At 41.4% G+C, this 23,205-nt stretch overlaps 1 protein-coding gene across 2 annotated transcripts in view; it reads left to right on the forward strand.

Moving 5' to 3' along the window:
• The window catches only part of Kcnj16 (potassium inwardly rectifying channel subfamily J member 16), a 50,755-nt gene extending 33,759 nt beyond the window's left edge, over positions 1 to 16,996 (forward strand). For both annotated transcript variants that reach the window (XM_050140403.1, XM_050140404.1), the window contains exon 2: positions 15,617 to 16,996. In XM_050140403.1, coding sequence (XP_049996360.1) covers positions 15,724 to 16,983 — 1,260 coding nt within the window. In that variant the 5' untranslated portion in view covers positions 15,617 to 15,723 and the 3' untranslated portion in view covers positions 16,984 to 16,996. The remainder of the gene's footprint in view (positions 1 to 15,616) is intronic.
• The last annotated feature ends 6,209 nt before the right edge of the window (positions 16,997 to 23,205 follow it).

A 23,205-nucleotide genomic window follows, 5' to 3' on the forward strand; every position in this document is an offset into this window, starting at 1 on the left:
AAAAAACACCAAAAAAAAAAAAAAAAAAAAAAAACACCACCAACAAAAGAATCCAAAATACCAATGAAGTTTCACACTGTAGAAACAACACCCAAACAGCATTTCTTCCTCTGTTCCTAAGTTCTATGAATGAAAATAACCAACATTCTTAGCATATTCTTTGATTGTATTTTAAACCTCAAAACAATTCCCAGTGGATGAATTTCTTGCCAATGATATTTATTGTATGGGCATGTTAATGGTTAATGGCATTTTGATGAAGTGATAGCAAAATCAAATTTATTTCCAAAGAAAGCAATTGACTCATCTCTGTGTCCTTCTCCAGGTATTACAAACCAAAGGGAAGAGGGCACATGATTTATAGTAAAACTTGATGTAAATAATATTTATTTTTCTGCAGCATAATATTTTTATTAATTACTTGGGGATTTCATACAGTACACCCCAATCACATTCGTTTCTGGTTTCAAAATATTTTAGAGTTTGTTCACTGTATTTCTATGTTGTGTAAATCCTTGGTGAATAAAAAGTTTTGAGTGGCATGTTGGAAATGCATTTGTTTGAGTTAAGCATCACTCAAATTTTTATAGGCATACTGCCTGCTGCATGAATTAGACTTAGGTATTAATATTTGAATTCCTAAATGCTTTTTTGCCTGGCAATCATTGTCTTTAACTGATCACATTGTCTTTGTGTTTCAGAGAACACAAAGCCAGAGTGAATAGCATCCCCAGGTACACAGATGGTTGTTCTTTATGAAGCATGAGCTTATTCCGAGCTAAACAAAATCTGATTTCTTATTATTTTACTTTTACAGTTTATCTATGTATGGCTCTAACTTCCTTCATCAGCTGAGGAAGCAAAGCTAACCAGAGAAGCATATTGTTCGGGTGCCAGCTGGAGTCTTAGATGCTGAGAAGGTCTCAAGCAAAGCCAGCATTCTTTCTCATGAAGCCCTAGCCTCAATCACTCTGATACTACTTTCTCTCAGAGGTGTGCTTTTTAAGAGGGCTCTTTGAGAGAACATCTCTTTAAAGACAATAAGAACCATTCCAATCCTTTATCCAGGTCATCACAGATACAGTTGAATACTGATTAAATCGAATACATGAAACCATTTTCATGTTTTTAACACCAGTGTAGGCGTCAGACCATTTGGTTGTGAAACAGAGACACTTAAGAGAAAGTGTCATCGTTTTACAAGGAGATACAACTCAAAAAATGCCTCTGCCTATGCTTAGCCTGACTGTCTAGGTCCCGCCAAAATGAATACTGTTGCTTGAGAAACACTGGGACCGAGATATATCTCACTTGCCTTTCTGAGGAAAATATTGCTGATTTGGGTTGTTACTTTGTGTAGACATTCATGAATAATGAAATTCAAACCTTTCAAGTCAGGTCAGGCTGGGTTAATCTACAGCACCATCACAGAAACAAAAGTATAACGAGAAGAGAAAGCACAGAAAATCGGATTCATGGAAATTCAAGGGTCTATCAAATGTACTTTAGTCTTACTATCTACCTAAATCATCCAAAAACTCACCGGTGGTCGTTCTTCCCATCTAAGGAGCCTTGGGAATGCACACAGCAATAGAAAGCTAATCCCACTTGATAGCAGCATGCAGCGTGTAGAATCATTAAGAGGCTATTTGTCTGGATCTTCCTTAGAGGCTATCTTGTCTTGCATTTTAGGGCTTTCTCAATTTTCTGTATCCACCAGGGAAATGGGAATTGAGCCAACAGCGATAACAGTTGCTTCATTTTCCTCCCCAATAAAGATGCCCTGAGTTTTTGGTTTGACAACTTAAAACAGATACTGAATCATTTAAAGGTCAGAGAAGTCGTAGACACTATCCAGGGAGTTCCTAGTCTACAAGCATAACACATCTGTGAGTTCACTGATTTCCAGCAGATGCAATAGACTAATAAATAGCCTTCAGGTTGCCAGAGAGGACAGTTTGCAGGCCCTCATCCCAAATGAGAAAATCGTAACAGAGACACCGGAGTTAGGTTTCTGTCGGGATACCATTAATGCCGAACCGAGAAGGTCAAAAGTCTTGGCACATATGTTTTCCATAAGTTCCATTTGTTTGGGAATGCACAGTTAGTTCTAATCAGAGCCGCTTTCAAATGAAACTGTCTGGAATCTATTATAGGTCAGTCATAGGCAACCCGGCATGGGAACCACAAGGAAGACTGTTTTGTTACCCAAAGTGAGTGCCAGGTATCACATGCTTTCTGTTCTTAGTGATGCTAGGAGTTCTTCTGGGCAGTTCGGTCACATCTTCCTCAAGTACCCTGAAGGTCAAGACAATTAGATGGAAAACAAACTTTTAAACAAGTCTTGGAAGTTGTGCATCTTCCCAAAATTCACCGCAGGTATGCCCACACAAAAGTTGCTTAATGCCCTTGTCATAGAAACCTACCCTCAAAGACGGTGACGTTCTGCAAAGGCAACCCCAACCCATACTATTTAATTCTCTTTGAGTAATCATAGCTACAAGTCCTGCTGTTAAACCTTCACTAAGAGTAGTTTCTGGAGCACAGTCTCATTTTATGCCCAGAGCAGTACTTTTCCCACAAATGCAGAGAAGCAAGTACCAGCTTATAAACGCAATTTTTTCGTTCAAAAATCCAAAATCCAAACGAACAAACTTACTCAATCGTGGACATTATAACCTCTTCCAAAAATTCCAACTCTTCCTAGTGAGCCCTCATACATTTGAACTCAAATTCTTATCTTTCCATAGCTAGTCTCAGTAAAATGTTAAAGAAGCAGAGTCTGGTGTTGAGCATGTATAAAAACCGTGTGGTACTATCGTAGTCCAATGACAGCGCTAAAAAAGTTCCAGAATTTGCTAGTGTCATTTCCTTCTCTGGGATTTTAAAGGCAAGTTGTTAGAGGACCACACATTCAAACACACTGCAGTGCTGTCCTGAGTATGGGTTTGGGCCTCAGTAGGTTGCATTAAGGTTGTATGCAAATGCACATGCTAATAACTGCGTAGAACCTTCATCCACTTCCTATTTCTTTGGGGTTTCAAAATCTGTTCTTATAGACCACAATCCTGCACATAATGGCATGTGTTAATGGTTTCTTTCCAAAGATTAAAGAAAGATTCTGAAAACACATTAGGCTCTTTTGAGCCAAGAAATGGAGGTATTGGCCGTTTAATATAGTCTGGAATGGGGAAGGTAGGAAAGGCAGTACTAAAAGGGGCATGTATATGCTGCCTCCTTAGAACCGCTGCTTTATATAACCCTGATAGGATACCCGTAGCTTTCACGGTTTTCCCAATTGTCCTCAGTGTCCAGATCTGATCAACTCCCTCTCCCCCGCCCCCACCTCCGTGTTTCAAAGGAGATCTGGTTTTACTTAGAGGAATTAAATGTCACTATATTTGTTTCTGTGAATTGTTCCAGCAAAAATTACCGCATCAATGTCTGACTTTAGATGTCTGTAAGACTGTCTGCTTCTCCAGGCTATTTATAGCTGCCTTTTAAAAGGTCTAATAAATGCTCGTAGATTGCTATTGGTTTGTTTTCTCTTTAGAGAGCCTCAGAATTGGCAGTTTTCAAATTTTGAACTGAAAATACCTGGATTTCTTTTTTGCAAAAGATGTGTTTACTGTAAAATTTCATTCTCTCTCTCTCTCTCTCTCTCTCTCTCTCTCTCTCTCTCTCTCTCTCTCTCTCTCGTGTGTGTGTTTGGGTGCAGTATGTGGTATATGTACATATGTGGTAGAGTGGGCCATTGAATGTCTTGATATCTCACTCTCTGCCTTTTTCTTTTGAGACAGCGTCTCTCCCAGAATCTGAATATAGACTGGTGGCCAGCAAGTCCCAACCATCCTCCAGTCTCTGATCCTTAACAATGGTGCTGGGGTCAAAGATGCAGTGGAATGTGTCAGGTTGTTTTCATGGGTTCTGGGATCTGAACTCAGATCGTCACGCTTGCACAGCAAGCACCGCTACCCACTCAAGCATTTACACAGCCTCCCATTGTAAAATTCAAGATATATAAACATACAAATAATAAATAGAAAAAGGAGAATAAATAATCCTACTAAACTGATAGACTTACAAATTTGTTTTGCATACCTTCCTGCATATAAGTATATTTAAGTTTTGAAGTTGTAGTGTTCAAACTGTTTGATAATTATGTTTCTATTTGTGCCAAATCATGTTACATGTTTTTCCTGTATCACTTTTAATATTTACAGAGTAAACCTGGTTATGCTAATTTCCTATATGTAGTGATATTTCATTTATATTTTAATAAAAAGCTTGCCTGAAGTTCAGAGAGTAAAACAGCTGCGCTGATTAGTCACAGACCAGACAGTGGTGACACACACCTTTAATCCCAGTAGCCACACCAGTTGTCATAGAAACTGGGCAGTAGGGGTAGTCACCTTGATTCCCAACACAAGAGAGGAATATAAGACAGGAGGAAGCAGCTCTCAGACACAGTCTCATTCTGAGATTCCTGGAGGCAGGATGGCCATTTCAGACTAAGGTAGAGGTAAGAGCCAGTGGCTGTCTGTTTGGCTTTTCTGACCTTCAGGTTGAACCCCAATTTCTGTCTCTGGGATTTTATTTATCTTGCTGCACCTACACAAACCCATGTTCATTAGATGGTCTGGTAAAACTCAAAAATCACCACAAACAGCTTTCTTTTCTCTTTTGGTAGGTTTTTGTGCCCATCCATGATAAAGCTTTAGAATGACATTTTTCAGTAAAAGTGCTATATTAGTTTAAATTACTGTAATTTAGAATGTGTACTGATTTTTTTAAGCTTTTAAAAATCAAAATACAATCACATCATTTTCCTCTTTCCCTTTCTTCCCTCCAGTCTCTCCCATGTGGTTCCTTCCTGCTTGAAATCATGGCCTAATGTTTGTTTAACTCTTACTGTTATGTGTATATACATATATATGCATAATGTGTATGTAGATATGTGTGTTTATATACATGAACACATATGTATGTATATATACACATATAAATGCCTAAATATATACATACAATCTGCTAAGCCCATTTGATGTTGCTTGTGTATATGTTTTCAGATCTGGACTCTTGTCATTGGATAGCCAATTAGGCAGGCAGCTTATTTCTGGGGAAGATTATTTCTCTCAGTCACTCACCACTGTGATGCTGAGGATTGAACCCAGAACCTCTGGCATGCTAGACAAGTATTATCCCAACTGATCTATGCCCCTAGTCCTAGGAAAATACTTTTTAGTACCAAGTACAATGTTTTAAAGTTTCATATTTCTACAGAATTCTGTAGCATGCTTGAACACAACTATTATAGTATGGCTTATAGTTGTTCCAAAAGACTTTCAAACAGGAGTCGTTTTATTGTTGTTGTTTTGTTTTGTTTTTGTTTTAAATTTTGAATTGGAGGTTATGGAGACAAGAAACAGAATCATTGGGATCTGGAATTTGGAAGTGTGTCAGTATTGATAGGGTGTTGATGATCTTAGGACTATAGGTTCTTTGATAGGAAATATTGTCTTTCCAATGTTTGCTAATCCATTCCATCAGGTTACAAGTAGTGAATTCCTGAATGCCACCTATTGCATTAGCTACAAGGGATGCAGAAGTGAAAAGATTAGTGTGGGCCTTTCCTTGTGTAGCGTGTAATCTTTTTCATGATGCAATCCAGTCAATAATTTAGTCATGTATTAGAGCAGGTTAGGGATACTTCCATAAAGATCCAAAGAGTGTGGGCTTTGCAGATCTCATGTCCCTGGTCACAACTACCCAGCATTCCGTGATGTAAGGCAGAGAGATTTTCCTTCTCAGAGTGAACTAATAGAGTCTATGAAACACAACAGGCAAATTAACACTAGAAAGAAAAAAACATGCATGTGTATTATGTGTACTGGTCACAATGTTTGTTTCAAAAGTATGAGAAACTGAGTTCAGATCCTTGGCATTTAGAAAAGCCAGAAGGGGCCATGGGTACCTCCAACTCCACCACTGAGGAGGAATATGCAGAGGTACAGAGAGTTTTCAGAGAGAAGCTCTCTGGCCAGTGTAGCTTAACATCTAAGATCCATGGAATACCTTCTCTCAAAACATAAGTGGAGAAGTGTTCTAGGAAGATACCCCATTGTGAATATCTGGCCTCCACCTCCACCTGTACAGTTGAGCACACGTGCATTCACACACACACACACACACACAATGTCACACGTGACACTAAACACACACATAAACATTAGAGAAAACTAAAGATGTGGTGAAGGGTTCTTTCTACGGCTGAACAGTCAGAGATGCTTAGAGGTCAGACATCACCACTCTGTGTTTAGTAAAGATTATGAAAACACTCCAATGACAATTGTAAGTCTTCCTTAAGTCAACAATGACCAGTTTGGTGGACAAAAGACAAAAGAAGAACCTGTTAAGGGGCTTTCACTATGGTTTTCTGAAAACATTATTCATTGACGATATGATAATTTTGACAGGAGGAGAAAACAGCGAGAAAACAAATTCCACTAACTACGACCTGCTGATAGTTGAAATGTAATTTAGAAAACTGATTAGAATATGTTCTTGCAAATAGAAGATATTTTCTGTTGGCATTAAGTTGATTTTTCCCAATGCTTTGTTGTTCAAACAATGAAAATTGCCACTGGTTGATATAAAGCTGAAAAATGATGAAAAAATTCAGTTTGGAGGATAAAAGAATTTTTACCATGTGAAGGAACTCTGGGCAAAGGCAAGTGACAAAAAAAAGCTGGGATATCTGAGGCTGTCTCCTAAGAAATGATACCTATGTCCTTCTTGGACACTCAGTATGCAGCCTGTCGCCACTGACCTCAGGACCCCCTGGAGTGTCTTTAAATAACAGTACTGAAAAGCCTTTATGTAATTTGTACAGTTCAATCTTGACTGTGAAATTCTGATTGGTCGCCCTCTGTATCATCAGATGGTCCTGCTCTAGAAACATAGGGAGAGGAAGCTTCTACTACATTTCCTGATTCTCCTCTCCCAAATCCCCCAAACACACACATACACATAAACACACACACACAGACAGAAAGAGAGAGAGAGAGAAAGGGAATGAGAATGAGATCATAGAGTTTTCTGTGATGGGTTTTCCTCTTCCTGAGATACAATTGTTCGTTCTTTCTTAGTTTCAATTCATCGCCTGGACATTCATCCCTTTCAGACTAGACAAGTACTCAGTATGATGAGCTATTGGAGGATAGATACTTTTTCCGGTTAAGAAAGTACAATAAATTAAAGACCATCCATGGTGCTAGTGAATTTTCCATTTGTTCCTCATGAACACTTTTGCGATACATCAAGTGCTACTCTCAAACTCCATATAAACAGAATCAGCTGAAAAACATTTGTGAAGTGCTGATATCATTTTGCTGACATGTGGCAGAAGCACAGATAGATACAAGTCTCTGATTTTCATCTTCCTGTCCTTTCCGCTCTCCTTTGCAGGCTCGGGTTGCTGCTTTAGATAGAACCCACAGCAGCTGGTTTCATTTCATCTTAAAGGGCCCAGGGAAGAGAGAGGCGAGAGCTGTGTTAGGAGGCAGGTGTTATACAAGCTGGGTGAAGTCAGGTGAAAGAGAGCAGAAGCCCGAGTTCAGTGGTAAAATGCAGATGAGTTCCTGTAATGTTCGGTTCCTGTGAGAACCAGCTCTTAGAATTAGTACAGAACAATCAGCGAAATCACCCCTATAAATAATGAGAGCCTTAACAACCAGATAGTGACTAGGTCATAGAAAAACAAAATACAGTGGAGAGCCAGGTTGGCTTGGAAGCAGTTTACCTGGGGCAAGAAGTAATGTGCACTGAACCTGAATGGCAGGTTCTGCGTCAAAGCCGTTCTGGTGGCCTGGGTCACATGGTGCCTTCCCTCTTTGCTGTTCTTCCTTCTGCACGCTGACATATATTGTTCCTTTTCCCTAGAAGCTAGTAGTAATGTCGCTTTTTTAAAAAAACTCCACATGGATAGGAGGCTGACCTCCAATGTTCGGAAGTGATTGGACCTAGTATATAATAGAAGTCAGCTGAACAGATTCTCAATATAAATTTAGAAATCATTGCTGACATGTTTTTATAGCACAACAGAAATTGAAATGTGTCTTTTAAAGGGACATTTGATCTTATCCCAACTGGCTTCTGCACCCACCTCAATCCAGCTCAAGCTAAGGTATGAGCAACCCAGGCTAGCCTCCAACCAAGGCAGAGGTGGGCTAGCATCCAACAAAAGCAAGGTGGGCTAGCATCCAATCAAGGCAGGGATGGGCAGGCTGGTGATCAAGATAAAAACAAACAAAAAAAATCATCAAAACTTGTTTTACCCAAGCGAGCACACCTCCTCTAGACAGCAAACAAGTGTGGGATCGCCTTGTGAATTTCTTAGACTATTGAATTTGCTAAGTTTGGGAGTTCTTGGTTCTTTTTGGTAGGGTCCTCAGAAAAAGTAACAATAAAATTGTCAAATCAAATTCAATGAGCATGTGTATGTGCACGTGCATATGTGTGTGTATGTATGTATGTACGTATGTAGAGAAAAATAAACCTCCTATATGAGATAGCTGTTATAAAAAGAAATGTCATTTGCTGTCTCAGCTTTGAGGGGCTAGCAGAAGGACCAAGAAACAACTCTGGTGGCTTAGTCACAAGAATGCGGTGCTACCATGAACTGAAGGCTGTCTCAGCACTTAGGGTTTCTCTGTGATAACCCAATAACCGCCCCCCCCCCGCAACACACTTTTGCACATGCATGTGGAAGTCATATGAAGATACTGCAGATGTGAGGCGCCCTGCTCTACCATTCATGATCTACATCATGAATCTCTGGGACAACCTGTAGTACCCGTGATCCTCCCATATGTGTCCCATACAGTGTATCAGTGCATACAGTGATGATGTGGGTATAGAGACATGGGCATGCTCTAGCTTTTTTGTTTGTTTAGTTCTCTTTTGTTCTTGAGACAGGGTTTCTCTGTAGCGTTGGAGCCTGTCCTGGGACTCACTCTGTAGACCAGGTTGTCCTTGAACTCATAGAGATCTGCCTGCCTTTGCTTCCTGTGTGCTGGGATTAAAGGCATGCGCCACCACTGCTGGGATTAAAGGTATGCGCCACCACTGCCCTGTGACATGTTCTACTTTTTATGTGAGTTCTGGCTCCTGAATTCAGGTCTTCATGCTTGAATAGTCAGGACTATTAACTCACTTAGCCCTCTCTTCAGCATCAAAAATACCTTCTAGACATTTCTTATTAACACAGTTAGATTTTAAAGTTAAATTATTTGCAATTATAAATCATTTGACTTTAATTTTTATTTTAAATACATGCTCTCATTATATAGGACAAACTGATATCTTAACACATGTACAGAATCGGTAAAAATCAAACTGTTTTTGCAGTAATGTTGACATCAAGGAAACTGGGAAACTTATCCTAGTCTCAGACTTTCTACTTGTTTGTAAAGCAGCAAGGCAGCTCTGAGTAAGTGAACTCACTGCGCAAGCCTAAAAACCTGCGCTCCACCCATGGAACCCATGTCAAAAGAAAGGTATGGAAACAGCAATGAGAATCCAACACTAAAATAGCAAAATGAAAAATGGAGACAAAAGAATCATGTGAAATTCATGTATCAACTAGCCAGGAGTCAGAAGCACAGTCAAAAGCCAAAGGGAGACCCTGCCTCAAAAAAAAATGGTGGGTAGAGTAGAAAAAGACAAGAACTCCTAAGTAAAGTGGGAGCATGGGGACCTTGGGAGGGGGTTGAAGGGCTGGGGAGAGGCAGGGAGGGGAGCAGAGGAAAATGTAGAGCTCAATAAAAATCAATAAAAAAGAAATAAAAGTAGTTTTCTCATGAAAAATGTGATCACTTGAAAGAAAATAAAAGCATTAAAGATAAAAATGAAAAGAAAAGAAAAAGGTAGGTAGAGAGGATGAGGTCTGAAAGTTGTCCTTTGACCTCCAGATCCCATGGCATGTATGTGCATTTAAACTCAGCACACATACACACAAAAGAAAGAAGTACATTTAAGAAAAAGTTTAAAAACACATGGCAACATTGGAGGTGAGAAAGGAATTAAATTAGGTTGTGGATATTACTGAAAGACAAACTGGGAAGAAACAGGATCTCAAGTGAATGTCCCCACTGGTCCTGTGATGCTGAGTTCTCCCTGCCCTCACATCCAGTTTACTTGCTTGTTCTTAACACATTATAGTCCCCTTCTTGTTCTCTAGTTCTTATTGTACATGGTACTAGGTAACTTCAGGACATTTTCATGCAAAGGAAAGTATCCTACAGGTATACTCCCCCAAACTCACACCCTCCCACTCCCTCACCCTCTCCTTTCCCCCCATCCCCTCTCCCACTTCTACCTACTCCAGCCCCTGTAACCACCCTGAGCCTGAGATAAAAGTCTGAGTTGAGAGCCTACTGAGAAGGAAACGGGAGAACTAAACAGATGTATCGTCAAAGAGAAGCTATTTGAGCAAGAAGTTGGTGGGGTCTGGAGAGATAGGGAGAGAGTCTTTTAGGTGAAGCACACATTTAGCTGCTGAATGCGGAGCTCTGTGTGTCCTGTGTCCGCTCATGCCTTTTAAGAGTTCCAGGAAAGATAAAGGGGAAGCACCCTTCCAAAGCAAGGAGTGGAAGAACAGGTTTTGTAGAAAATGCAAAGGACCTCATTTATTCTGGGGTCTAGTTCATCATTCCTCTCTCTCCTTCCACCAACCAGAGCTCAGCCCACCCTCCCTACAACTGCCCCCACCACATCTCTAATTCACCACCCCCTTTTCTCCACAAAAGAGGCTATTTTCAAAGCAATGACTTTTGAGAGGAATGAAGCCATCCTTTCTCCTCTTTGCCCTAGTAGCTCTCAGATTTCCATCAAAACTTATCTCATTTAATAGCTGCCAGGAGAGTAATTTGACTACTGATGACTTAAGTGTCAACTGCCTCAGATCCTTTATGTGGGAAAAAAAAAAAAAAAAAAAAAAAAAAGAACTTGTTAACCTCCAAAGCCACTGGCTTCAATAATTGGATTTCACCGAAAATATTTTAGCTCATTTTTTTTTGTGGTGCCTACTGAATTACGCAAGAGCAATAATGAATGTGTTTATGCTAAGTAGGCGGTAGAGGCAAGATTGCATTTTAACATCGATGAGAAATGAGGATGCAAAATCTTGGTCATTGTGCTGTACTCTTAACCTGCTGGGAGAAAGCTCATCTTTGAAGACCTAGTTGCAAGGGTGGTTCACTTGGTAAACAGTTAAATACGGGAGGATGCAGCTGAATGGAAGATAAATTGTTTCAGTTTTATGCATGAAAAAACAAGAACAAGTATGGGAGGGTGTTCATGTTTTTTTTAAATGCCCCCTGCTGTGTCTATGGCCCTTTCAAAAGGCACTGAATTAGTAAAAGGTTCACTCAGCTTGAATCCATGCAAAGAAATTATTAAAAGAGAGGTCTGATAGCAGAGCCCAGCAGTCATTTTAAAAGTGGATTTTATAATATTTTTCAGTGTCTACTCTTAATATAATTAGCAAGATATTAGAAAAAAATGGCTCTCTGAGAAAGGGATGCTTTCTCCAATTCTGTCTTCTTCCCACCCACCTACCCCTCAGCTATTTTCACTAAATGAAATAAGCTACCTACTAGTAGCTTTCTAAATACCTGTAGATGGATTTATTTTATTTCATGTGTGTGAGTGTATTTCCTGCATATATGCCTGTACACCATATGCCTAGCTGGTAGACGTGGAAGTCAGGCGGGGGCATAATCCCCTGGAACTGGAGTTACAGAGGTTGAGAGGTGCCTGTGTTCCTGGCATTTGAGCCAGGCTCCTCAGAAAGATCAACCAGGGATCCTTGTCTCTGATTCATCTCTCCAGTCACAATGTTTGGAGGTTTTAATAAACGCTGATGATCAGAAGGGTTTATCCTCCAGATTGTGAAGCTTCCATTTGTGTTTAACCCGTGTATAGAAAGCACTACCCCACAGCCAAGGAGTCAAAGTGCATCTAGTGCCTTTGCTAATTATCATCTAGCAAAATGGGCTTCTCTTGATTCAACATCTGCCTTTGACTTTTATATTCCATAATTTCATAATTATACCAGCTCTAGTTTTCTTTGTAGAGAGTGAAGTGTGAGATAAATCTTGAAGTTGGGAGTGTGCTTCAGATGCTTTTTTTTTTTTTGATGGAATTTGTGGTGGCGAAATGACTATGTAAATATCAAAGCATTTCCAAATTATTCACTACATTTATTTGTGTGTTTGTGTGAGTGACGTGGTATGTGGAGGTCAGAGGACAGCTTGCAGAAGTCATTTCTCTCCTTCCAGTGTGTGGATTCCTGGGATCTAGTTAAGTCGTCAGTCCTGGTGGCAAGCACCTTCACTCCCTAAGCCATCCTCACTGATCAACATTATGGATGTTTTAAAAGCTAGATTTTCATCCGATGAAATGCAGAACTCCCATGAATCTACAAGAACATTTTTCTGATATCTCATAGCAAACAATTGAAAAAGTTCTCAAGTTAACACAACCCACTTACCAGATGAGTATATGTTTATTTTGTTTAAATATTTTTGGCAAAAGGGTCTTCATGAGCCCTTCATTGATCACGTAGGTGAGGGAAACACTAGGCTATTAGTTATCATTTAGATTGAAGATATTTGTTTCAAAGTATGTCTCACTGACATGGTTGGAGAACCAAAGAGTATATAAAGAAAGCATGGGGCTGGGCGGTGGTGGCACGTGCTTTTAATCCCATTTAGGAGGCATAGACAGGGGGAATCTCTGTGAGTTCCAGGCCAGTCTGCTCTACAGAGCAACTACCAGGGCACATTCCAAAGCTACAGAGAAACCCTATCTAGAAAAACAAAATTAAAAAAAAAAAAAAGAAAGAAAGCAAGGAAAGAAGGAAGGAAGAAAAATGGGATGCTACACAGGACTTGAATGCTTATCTCTGTATAAATTGAAGCGAACTGCATGGTTGCAGTGACCAACCTGTTTAGCTGGAAGGCCAACTGGAGTCCATATATACTCCAAAAGACTGGAATGTTTGGAATCTCCAGCTCAGAGGCCCATTCCAGAGCCAGCCCTCCGCACCCCAAGCAGCATCTCCCCCGGAGTGGCCCTCTTCAAACTCTGCCCCTGAGAAAACCACCAAAAGTAACCCCTTCTTGGAGCTGCTCAAGACCACACCTATGGGCTACTTAACACTTGGTAGCCATATTAGCCATGTGATGCCCTCTGTACCCTCCTGAGATCACTCAGGAGTGCTTTGTTCGGATTAAACCTGGCTCTATTAATTCAGTTTGTTTGGTGGAGACAGATTCCCTTTAACCAGGGATTCAAATCTCATCACAACCCGATCAGGGACCCGGGGAACTTGGGTCAGAATTCTCAGTCATAACTGCAAACCCTGAAATTATTAGCAGTACAACAATTTCCACATGCCCGAATTTGCTCGCTTATAACTTGTATTAATTGCAAATTAATCCACCGATTGTCCCGTTTTGGAAGGTGTTTCAAAGTGGTTTGTTTATAATAGCTCCTAGCACCACGGGAATCCAAATAGGATGCCAACTGAAAGCCATTTCAAATAAAACCCTCTTTCCCCTTTTGGCAGCTGAATAGAACAGACACATACACAGTAGCTCTCGATCTCTGATCTGTGTGTGTGTATTTCGTTGTTTAGCTCTCAGTCTCCCCTAATTTGGGGTAGTTCTCCTCCAGGAACTTTCTTGGTTGGAAGCATTTAGCAAAAATACAATTTTACCTCCACATCTGTACTGTGGTTTGAAATTATCTCATTTTTTTGTTTGTTTTTGTAAGATTTGTCATAGACTCCTGCCTGCTATGGTCAGTATAAAGAGTGAGCAAAACTGTAGTGGCTTCTGTCTCAGGGTCATTTACATTTAATTAAACAGGTGCCTCTGGTATTTAATCAACAGATATTACAGATAATGTTTGCACCGTAAAACATAGAAGAGATATTTATATTTTATGTCCTGCAATCCTAGAAACAGTTTGGTAAATCTAGGTCATTATCTTGCAATTATTCAAATATCTTTCCATTCTTTCCATATATAAGACCAAAGATTGCCCATTGAGAGGAAGAACTACTCTAGACAAACCTAAAGAATTGACTGTTGCAGAGAGAGAGAGAGAGAGAGAGAGAGAGAGAGAGAGAGAGAGAGAGAGAGAGAGAGAGAGAGAGAAGCCCATGATGCTTTACAGGGATTTTGGCCATAAGCACAGTCTGTCCTTGTAAGTGGTCCCCTTGACAAAGAGTTCTTTGTAAAAAATGGGTCTGCTCCCTGGAGAGAGAGAGAAAATGATTCTTTCTGGCCAGAGAGATGTTAACTCTTTCTTCTCTTCTGCAGTCAGGAGTGAGGTAGATCCATAGTGATTAATTCCCAATTGAGTTTTAGGGAGTAGCATTCAGTCATATTGTGTTTCCGTGTGACTGAGTGGATGGTGGGCTCTTCTTGCCCATGTCTCTCTAGTCTCCTTTTCTTCCATCTGTCTGGCACAGGTGGATCATGTCAGAGACAGATTCCAATAACTACTGAACCATTAGTGTGCTGATGCTATTATTACACAGAAATAGCTGAAGACTGTTTGGATAATCACATTTTTAAAGTTTACTTTCAGACTTTGGTGGTTTTAGACATGGATGCCCCCAAAATGAGACGTATACACTTTCCTTGACAATTAGTTTTGCCTAGGGAATGCCGCACAAGCATCAGTGAAAACACCCAAGAGCTAAGAGAGGGGTCTGTCGAATGGTAGTATGCTCCCTTTAAGAGCAAAATAAGCTTTACAACTTTGGCAAATTTTCTGCTTCTATTCTGAGGGAGAGAGAAGAGCAGTTGGTGTCAAAACCAGAGAGCTGTAAGGATGGTTACAGGCTGTGAGACAAAAGCAGAGGCAACTTTACACCTTCCCAACAGCTCACCTGGGAGTGGTTTGAACTCCTCTGGGGTTAAGAACGTTTTCTTTTCCAATCAAGGCTAAGGGTGGAGCTAGGAGAAAAAGAATTTAATCAGAAGTAGATGTCAGTATTCATTCTGTTCTGTTCTGGGAAGTAGACGAGAAGAAAAACCCAAGTGGGACAGAGAAGAAGCCACCGCGAGGGGCTGCCTTCTCCAGGAACCGGAGCAGCCATTTCATTACAAAGTAAAGGTAGAAACTCTTCATTGCTCTGGCATTAGTGATTGGAAATCTTGAAACTGAATCTTACTTCATCTCTGTATATTATAGATTGCTTTCATGCAATAAAATGTGTTAGTATAAAACCATTGTTCTCTCATCAGGTGAGAAAGGGTTGTGAGGTACCATTTGGGGTCATCATAGTGTTTACTCGAACACTGTATACATAAAAAAAATCTGATTTTCTCTAATTGCACACTTTGTTCCTATAATAACTGAGTTGCTTTCTATACCAGAATGTTGAATCAATACTGGATGTCTTCATGGTTCAGATGAAGTATTTGCTACCTTAGATGGAACAAAATTGCTCCCAATATGTCAAACTGCTGTCAAGATGGAAATTGGAATCTAAGGCTAATAAGATGTTTAATTTTTTTTGTTCTCTATTTTATTTTAGATTGTAACTGAAAATTAAGGAAAAAAGAAAACACAAAAATTAGCAATCCACCTGGAACTTTGAACTGATATAAAACTCTCTTGGGTGCGCTAAAGGACAAAGAGAGAATGAGCTATTACGGAAGTAGTTACCGGATTGTAAATGTGGATTCCAAATATCCAGGCTATCCCCCAGAGCATGCTATAGCCGAGAAGAGAAGGGCAAGAAGGCGCCTGCTCCACAAAGATGGCAGTTGCAACGTGTACTTTAAACACATTTTTGGAGAATGGGGGAGCTACATGGTTGACATTTTCACCACTCTTGTGGATACCAAGTGGCGTCACATGTTCGTGATATTTTCTCTGTCTTATATTCTCTCCTGGTTGGTATTTGGCTCCATATTTTGGCTCATAGCCTTTCATCATGGAGACCTGTTAAATGATCCAGACGTCACGCCTTGTGTTGACAACGTGCATTCATTCACCGCAGCATTTCTATTCTCCCTTGAGACCCAGACCACCATAGGGTACGGTTCCCGGTGTGTCACAGAAGAATGCTCTGTGGCCGTGCTGACGGTCATCCTTCAGTCCATCTTAAGTTGCATCATAAACACCTTCATCATTGGAGCAGCCTTGGCAAAGATGGCCACCGCCCGGAAGAGAGCCCAGACCATCCGCTTCAGCTATTTTGCACTCATTGGTATGAGAGACGGGAAGCTTTGCCTCATGTGGCGCATAGGTGATTTCCGACCAAACCATGTGGTAGAGGGTACAGTGAGAGCCCAGCTTCTCCGATACTCAGAAGACAGTGAAGGGCGGATGACCATGACCTTTAAAGATCTCAAACTCGTCAATGACCAGATCATCCTGGTAACCCCAGTTACCATTGTCCATGAAATTGACCACGAGAGTCCTCTGTATGCCCTTGATCGCAAGGCAGTGGCCAAAGATAATTTCGAGATTTTAGTGACTTTTATCTATACTGGGGATTCCACTGGGACATCCCACCAGTCTAGAAGTTCCTACGTCCCCAGAGAAATTCTCTGGGGCCATAGGTTTAATGATGTATTGGAAGTGAAGAGAAAGTACTACAAAGTGAACTGCTTGCAGTTTGAAGGAAGTGTGGAAGTCTATGCCCCCTTTTGCAGTGCCAAACAACTGGACTGGAAAGATCAACAGCTCACCAACTTGGAGAAAACATCCCCTGCCCGAGGATCCTGTACCTCTGATAGCAATGTCAGGAGGCGGTCCTTCAGTGCTGTTGCCATTGTGAGCAACTGCGAGAACCCTGAGGAGATGGGCACCTCCCCACCAGAGGAGTGTAAGGAAGTCCCTTACCAAAAAGCTCTCCTGACTTTAAATAGAATCTCCATGGAATCCCAGATGTAGCCCTCCTCTTCAGCCCCTTCCCCAAAGGCACAACATTGTTAGCGTGATTTTTAACAAAATGTTACACCTGTCCTTTGCAGCAGCAATAGAAAGCACAGCAGGTTAAACCTGGTAAGTGATCCTCTAAAAATACCACAGCTTTCCAGCCTTAAAATTTGGCACTGGTAGCAAATTTTGTATTGGGAAAACTATTAAGAAGCTTAATTGATTATACTTAATCTCATTATGGCACACCCTTGTATCCTCTCTTGAATATGAAACATTTAGGAGTGGGAGAAAAGAGGTTGCTGGAATAGATAAAGATAGAGACAGGGGAGCTAAATATTTACATTGATAAGATAATTGTGGAACAAGATCTTATAATAATATCTCATAACCTAAGCAAAACAAATAAGACATATCTCAGCACACATGGAAGTAAAGTGAAGTGTGGTTTGAGGTCCCGTATTTGCCACTCATGGTGTCTTGGTAACAGCAGACAGATGTGGCTCTAAGAAATTGACAGTGCCATCAAGTCACAGACTCCTTTCAGTGAGACTTGCCTAACGTGTTATCAGTGAATGCTAGAAGCTAACCATGTGACAGAGGAAGCAGAGGCATCATTATTTGGAGAACTAGGTCTCTCTTAAATATCTTGGTTCAACCAGACAAATGGGGAACAGAAGTGAGGAGTGGCCCTTCCCTGTGCTCTTCAGAGAAGTCCTCTGTGTTCATACACCTACTGTTCTCAAGCATTTGGGTGGGATCCCAGAGATGGGTGCAGCAGTGAGAGGCAGCTGAGATCTGAGAATAAATGCTGTTGACGGCTGATCCTGAGAGGCTACATGTAGGCTGAGAGGAATTAAAAGAGCTAGAATCTTCTCTAACGGCTGTGAGGTCATGCGTACGGTGACTTGGGCTACAAGCATGATCGACTTTGTGAAACAGAGCAATGAAGTTGATTTGATTGTGTATTAGAGGGATAAACTGAATATTTTAGGAAATGCTTAAATTTTAGGACAAAAAATAAATGCACATTCTGTTATCGTGTTAAAGGATTAAGTTAATTCCTGACTCCTTTTAGCATGAACCCAGTCTCAGATACTGTAAGCTTTATAAACTGAAGAATTATTAGCTATGGCTTGGCATGATTTGTGTAATTTTTCCACTGTTTCTGAGCTAGAAATGAGTATATGATACAGCTGCTGTTTAATTTAAACACACATACATTTTGCTTTTTTTCAGCGATCTCTCTCTCTCTTTTGCCACACATACACACACACACACACACACACACCAGAGTTACTCAAATTTGATCTCATAAGTAGAATGAACTGAATCACACAGTCAAAGATTACCAAGTGCAGTGAAACAAAGAGGTATTGAAGGACTCTCCTTTCTTCTGTAATTTTCCTTTTTTCACCCTCTTCCATTTTTCTTTGCTTCTTCCTGTAACCTAGGATCAATACAGAATACCATGTACTTTGCAAATGCGCATGTATAAGTAAATCTTTCAACCCTGATATCTTATAAGAAATCTGCTCAAGGGGCAAGTTAAAAACTGCCCTGAAACTTAATATCTGTGACCGAAGTCACGTTTAACCTGCACTGCTTAGGAATGGAAAATCCATTAGCTAAATCATACAATATACTCATGTGTTACACACACACACACACACACACACACACACACACACACACACAGAGAGAGAGAGAGAGAGAGAGAGAGAGAGAGAGAGAGATACACTTGGAAACAGAGAGACAGACACACAGAGAATTTGGCTTTTTAAAATAGCAATGGCTTCTCTAAATTAGAATATTAACCATTTCCAAGCCTAGAAATCATCACCACCATAACAATGCCTTCCCCACCAGTTTGAATTTGTTTCTCTAGAAGGCAGGTACATTCCACTGCACTGTATTTCCTTTGCTCTCTCTGTCTTCCCATGATGCCGGCCATTGAAACAGGGGGTGGGAGGTGGGGATCACTGATGTTTGATTAAATCTATTCTGTTGCACTATGTGTTCACACACAGGATGGAATGGATGGCTGGCAGGCATTCCCACGTCCCGTGCATCTCTAATCGTCTGTGCAGATGTATAGCACGCTTAAACACCCCCCCCCATGGCTTACTTAAAAATAAAGGTCTTAGAGTGGTGCAAAACACCGTGTATTTCCCTCTGTTCCCTGTAGCGTCAACTCTATGGCTTGAAGAAGAATCTTGCTTCACATAGTTCATGAAACACTCTTAGGGGCTTTTACAAACTTGTGGAGCAGCTACGTCGGAAGTGACAGTTGTTTCTATCTTCACAGTTCGGCTTGATTCAAAACGCATTTCCGGTTTTGAATGCACTGTCGTTGAAGATAAATGAGTCAAGCTGAATATTTTCCTTATGCCATATATCTCTCCCTAAACATGAAATTATGCATCAGAGTTAATTAGATAGAAAACAAATTCTGGTATCATGCCTCTGCCCATTGGGAACGGTGGTCTGTGTGCAAGCGGAGCGAATGAAGGAAAAGAGAGAGAGAGTTGGGGGCAGAGGAAGAGGGAGCAGGAGAGGCAGGAGGGACTTTGCCTCTACTTCACAACTTTATTAAGTTCTGTCTAGAGCAACACACAGATGTATGCAGTCTCCAAGACCAAGTGGTGAGGTGGGTATTTAACAAATGCTCAGTTCTGTTTCTTCCTTACTAACCCATTTGTGGTCAGGGCAGCAGCGTGCTCAGGTGAGAACACACAGCAGCGCTTCTCAGTTTCCCTCTCCTCCGGGGGGGGGGTGGAGTGTGGGGCGGGGATGGGATTAAGTAGCACCATTCTGGGCCAGGCGTTATCAGTGCAGGTCTCTGGGGTGATTTCTATAAAAGCACTTTTGTAGAGGCTGACTTGGCAGGCGTACATCCTTTCATTCTCCCTTGTCACCCTCTGTCTCATATGGACTTCAGACTTGATAGCTGCTGGGATTGTAGCCATGTTGGACAAAGACAAATGAAGCACAACTCCTGAAAGACAGAATGAAAGAGTAAGAGGGATTGTACCCTCCTATGCACATATGTCTCCAGCACATCCCTGCAAAGTTCATGCTCTCTCGTCTCTTTTAGCCATTGAGTCCAGTTACCCCTGCCTGTGTATGGCTGGGTGTGTGGCCATTCACTGGAGAATGGGCACCCACCAGAGGCCTCAATGTCTGAAGAAAATGGGCTCTCCCTGTAGCCGTCAGCTATCAGAATTAGCTCCTCTGCTAGACCTAGCTTTTTCTTTGCAAGAGCAAAAATAAACACTCTAACCATTACAGGGAGTACTACATCTCAAAGGAATTGCTTCGAAAACAAGACTAGAAATAGGGGGGAAAAGACATACAGTTTAAGTCCAGTTTGTACTTGTACATGATATTTGATGGAGCTGGTCAGTGTAGAAATTACATATTTTCTCGGGAGCTGAGGAAATGCCGTTATTATTGTAAAGCAAACACAAAGGAATTGCTTCTGACCTAGAAATCCCTTTGGACCACTGGTGGCTGAGTGATCTTGATAACAGGATTGACCAGGCCTCCTATGGTGGCTGCCATGATGGTCTCCCTTCCCCACAGCCCAATTGCCTGAGTTCTGTGACCTTGTGGGACTTTTGATGGTGCTAATGACCCAAGAGAAATACAGGCTTGGCAAGCCCTATAGCGACAACAGCAAAACAAGACAAAATGACACTCCCCAGCCCTGCTTAAATGCTCAGCAGACCTTAACAACACTAAATGTTTAAGCTTAGAGCATTCAAAGGTATTTTAAAGATACTCCAAGGAACGGTCTTAAACATTTCTGCTTTTCGGGAGGGGGGTGCGAGCTAAGTATGTGTAGCTCAGTTGATGAAGTACTTGCTTGTAGAGATAGGAGCGGCGAGGCTGTGTCCCCGGCACCTGGCCGCCCACATGGCTAGCTTATGCCCGAAATAATTACAAGGAAACTGTATTCTTATAAACACTGCCTGGCTCATTATCTGTAGCCTCTTATTGGCTAGCTCTTACATATCGATCTAACCCATTTCTAATAATCTGTGTAGCCCACGAGGTGGCTTACCAGAGAAGATCTTAACCTGCGTCTGTCTGGAGTGGGAGAATCATGGCAACTCTCTCGACTAAGCTTCTTTCTCCCAGCATTCTGTTCTATTTACTCCACCCACCTAAGGGTTGGCCTATCAAGGGGCCTAGGCAGTTTCTTTATTAATAAGAAATCACTCCCACATCACTTGCTTGCTTAGCATGCACAAAGACCACTCTATTTCCAGTAAACAAACAAAACAGGACATTGTGGTACACATGTGCAGTTCCGAGATAGAAGCATGAGGATCAGAAATTTAAATTCATATTCATCTATATATAGCCTGTTCCATGCCTGTTTGAACTATGTAAAAGGCTTTCTTATAGGAGATAAACAGTTGGGGAGGTGCCTCGGTGATTTAGAGCACTGGTTGTTCTGCCAGAGGACCTGAGTTTGATTCCACACACCAGCTTATACCCATGTGTAATTATTTTTAGTGGAGTCAATGCCCTCTTCTGACCTGCACAGATACCAGATAAGCACATAGCACACAGACTTACAGGCAAAACACCCATATGCATATGTTTAATAGACTTACAAAAATTAATTTCTTATGTCTGAGTTGATCACAGACTACAGCAGGTTCTAAAATCTACCATTAAATTTCTGGGGAGCAAATTCTACTCAGTTGGAGATGTTCTCTGCCTTCTCTCTGACAGGCTAGTGTAGTAGGAGCTACGGACTGTGTTACGCCACCCAGCTCCCGCCACCGGCTAGCTTTATTCGAAATAACAACACACAAACTGTATTCTTTTAAACACTGCTTGGCCCACTATATCTAGCCTCTTCTTGGCTAACTCTCACATCTGGACTAGCCCATTTCTAATAATGTGTGTAACACCCCAAGGTTCACTTACCGGGAATATTCTAGCCTACATCTATCCTGGGTCGGAGCTTCATCACGCGTCTACCCGGGAGAGGGAAGCATGGCCTCTCTGAGCTTACTTCCTCTTCCTCCCAGCATTCTGTTCTGTTTACTCCTCCCACCTATGTTTTAACCTATCAGGGCCAAGCAGTTTCTGTATTATTTAACCAATAAAATCAACAGATTGATATATGACACTCCCACATCAGGCTAGCCTGCTTGCAGCTGTCCCAAAGGCCTTGTAGGGCCATCACATTGCTCTATGACTTTTAATACCAGCTTAGCTGACAATTTCTAGAAGTCCTGTCTGCACACCCACCGTCACCTGGTCACCCCTCAGCCCTGCCACTATTCTAAAGCTAGAACATCTTCCTTCTCTCCCACTCCTGCTTTCAAGGAGCTATCTATACCCACCTTCACACAGGAAACCATCTAGATACATGCACAAAATTCTAGTGGGATCCACACAGAGCACATGAAAAGAGCACCCATCAGGGGAGAACTTCAGCACATCCTCTGCTAAAAGGCTCCTGGATGCTGGCAGATGGAAACTAGCACTTTCGACTTGGTTGGAATAAATCTGTGGGCAGAGAGGAAACAGGGTCCCCAGCAGGGCCTATTCCTGAAAAGTCACAATCATTGCGTTAATCACTTCTCTATACTGCCATGGGGATTTTTGTTCCAAATGCTTAATTTACTGTTTTTCTATCACTGAAGTACTTTAATGGGGCTCTTTTAGGACTCTGTGATTGGTTTCTGAGGTTTCACTGGGGTGGAACTGCTTCTTGCTCTGTCATACCCTTGTGTACACCTTTCCTTGGGAAGGTTCAGGACTGTAGTTTGGGGTGCTTTATGCAGTATCAAACAATTGAGTGCAAAACTTCTAATGTAAATTATATTTTATTTGAATACACCCTTTAAGGTTCGGCAGTTCTTTTGGTAGAAGATATTGAAATAGCAGCGGCAGGGCTGCGTCCCCGGCACCCGGCCGCCCGCATGGCTAGCTTATGCCCCGAAATAATTACACGGAAACTGTATTCTTTCAAACACTGCCTGGCCCGGCTAGTTCCAGCTTCTTATTGGCTAGCTCTTACATATTGTTCTAACCCATTTCTAATATTCTGTGTAGCCCAAGAGCTGGCTTACCAGGGAGGATCTTAACCTGCGTCTGTCTGGAGAGGGAGAATCATGGCGACTCTCTGACTAAGCTTCTTTTTCCCAGCATTCTCTTCTGTTTACTCCACCTACATAATTTTCTGTCCTATGAGGGCCAAGGCAGTTTCTT

This window comes from Alexandromys fortis, unplaced genomic scaffold, assembly GCF_014885135.2.
Source record: "Alexandromys fortis isolate MF-2015 unplaced genomic scaffold, M_Fortis_MF-2015_v1.1 scaffold_39, whole genome shotgun sequence".
NCBI classification, from domain to species: domain Eukaryota; kingdom Metazoa; phylum Chordata; class Mammalia; order Rodentia; family Cricetidae; genus Alexandromys; species Alexandromys fortis.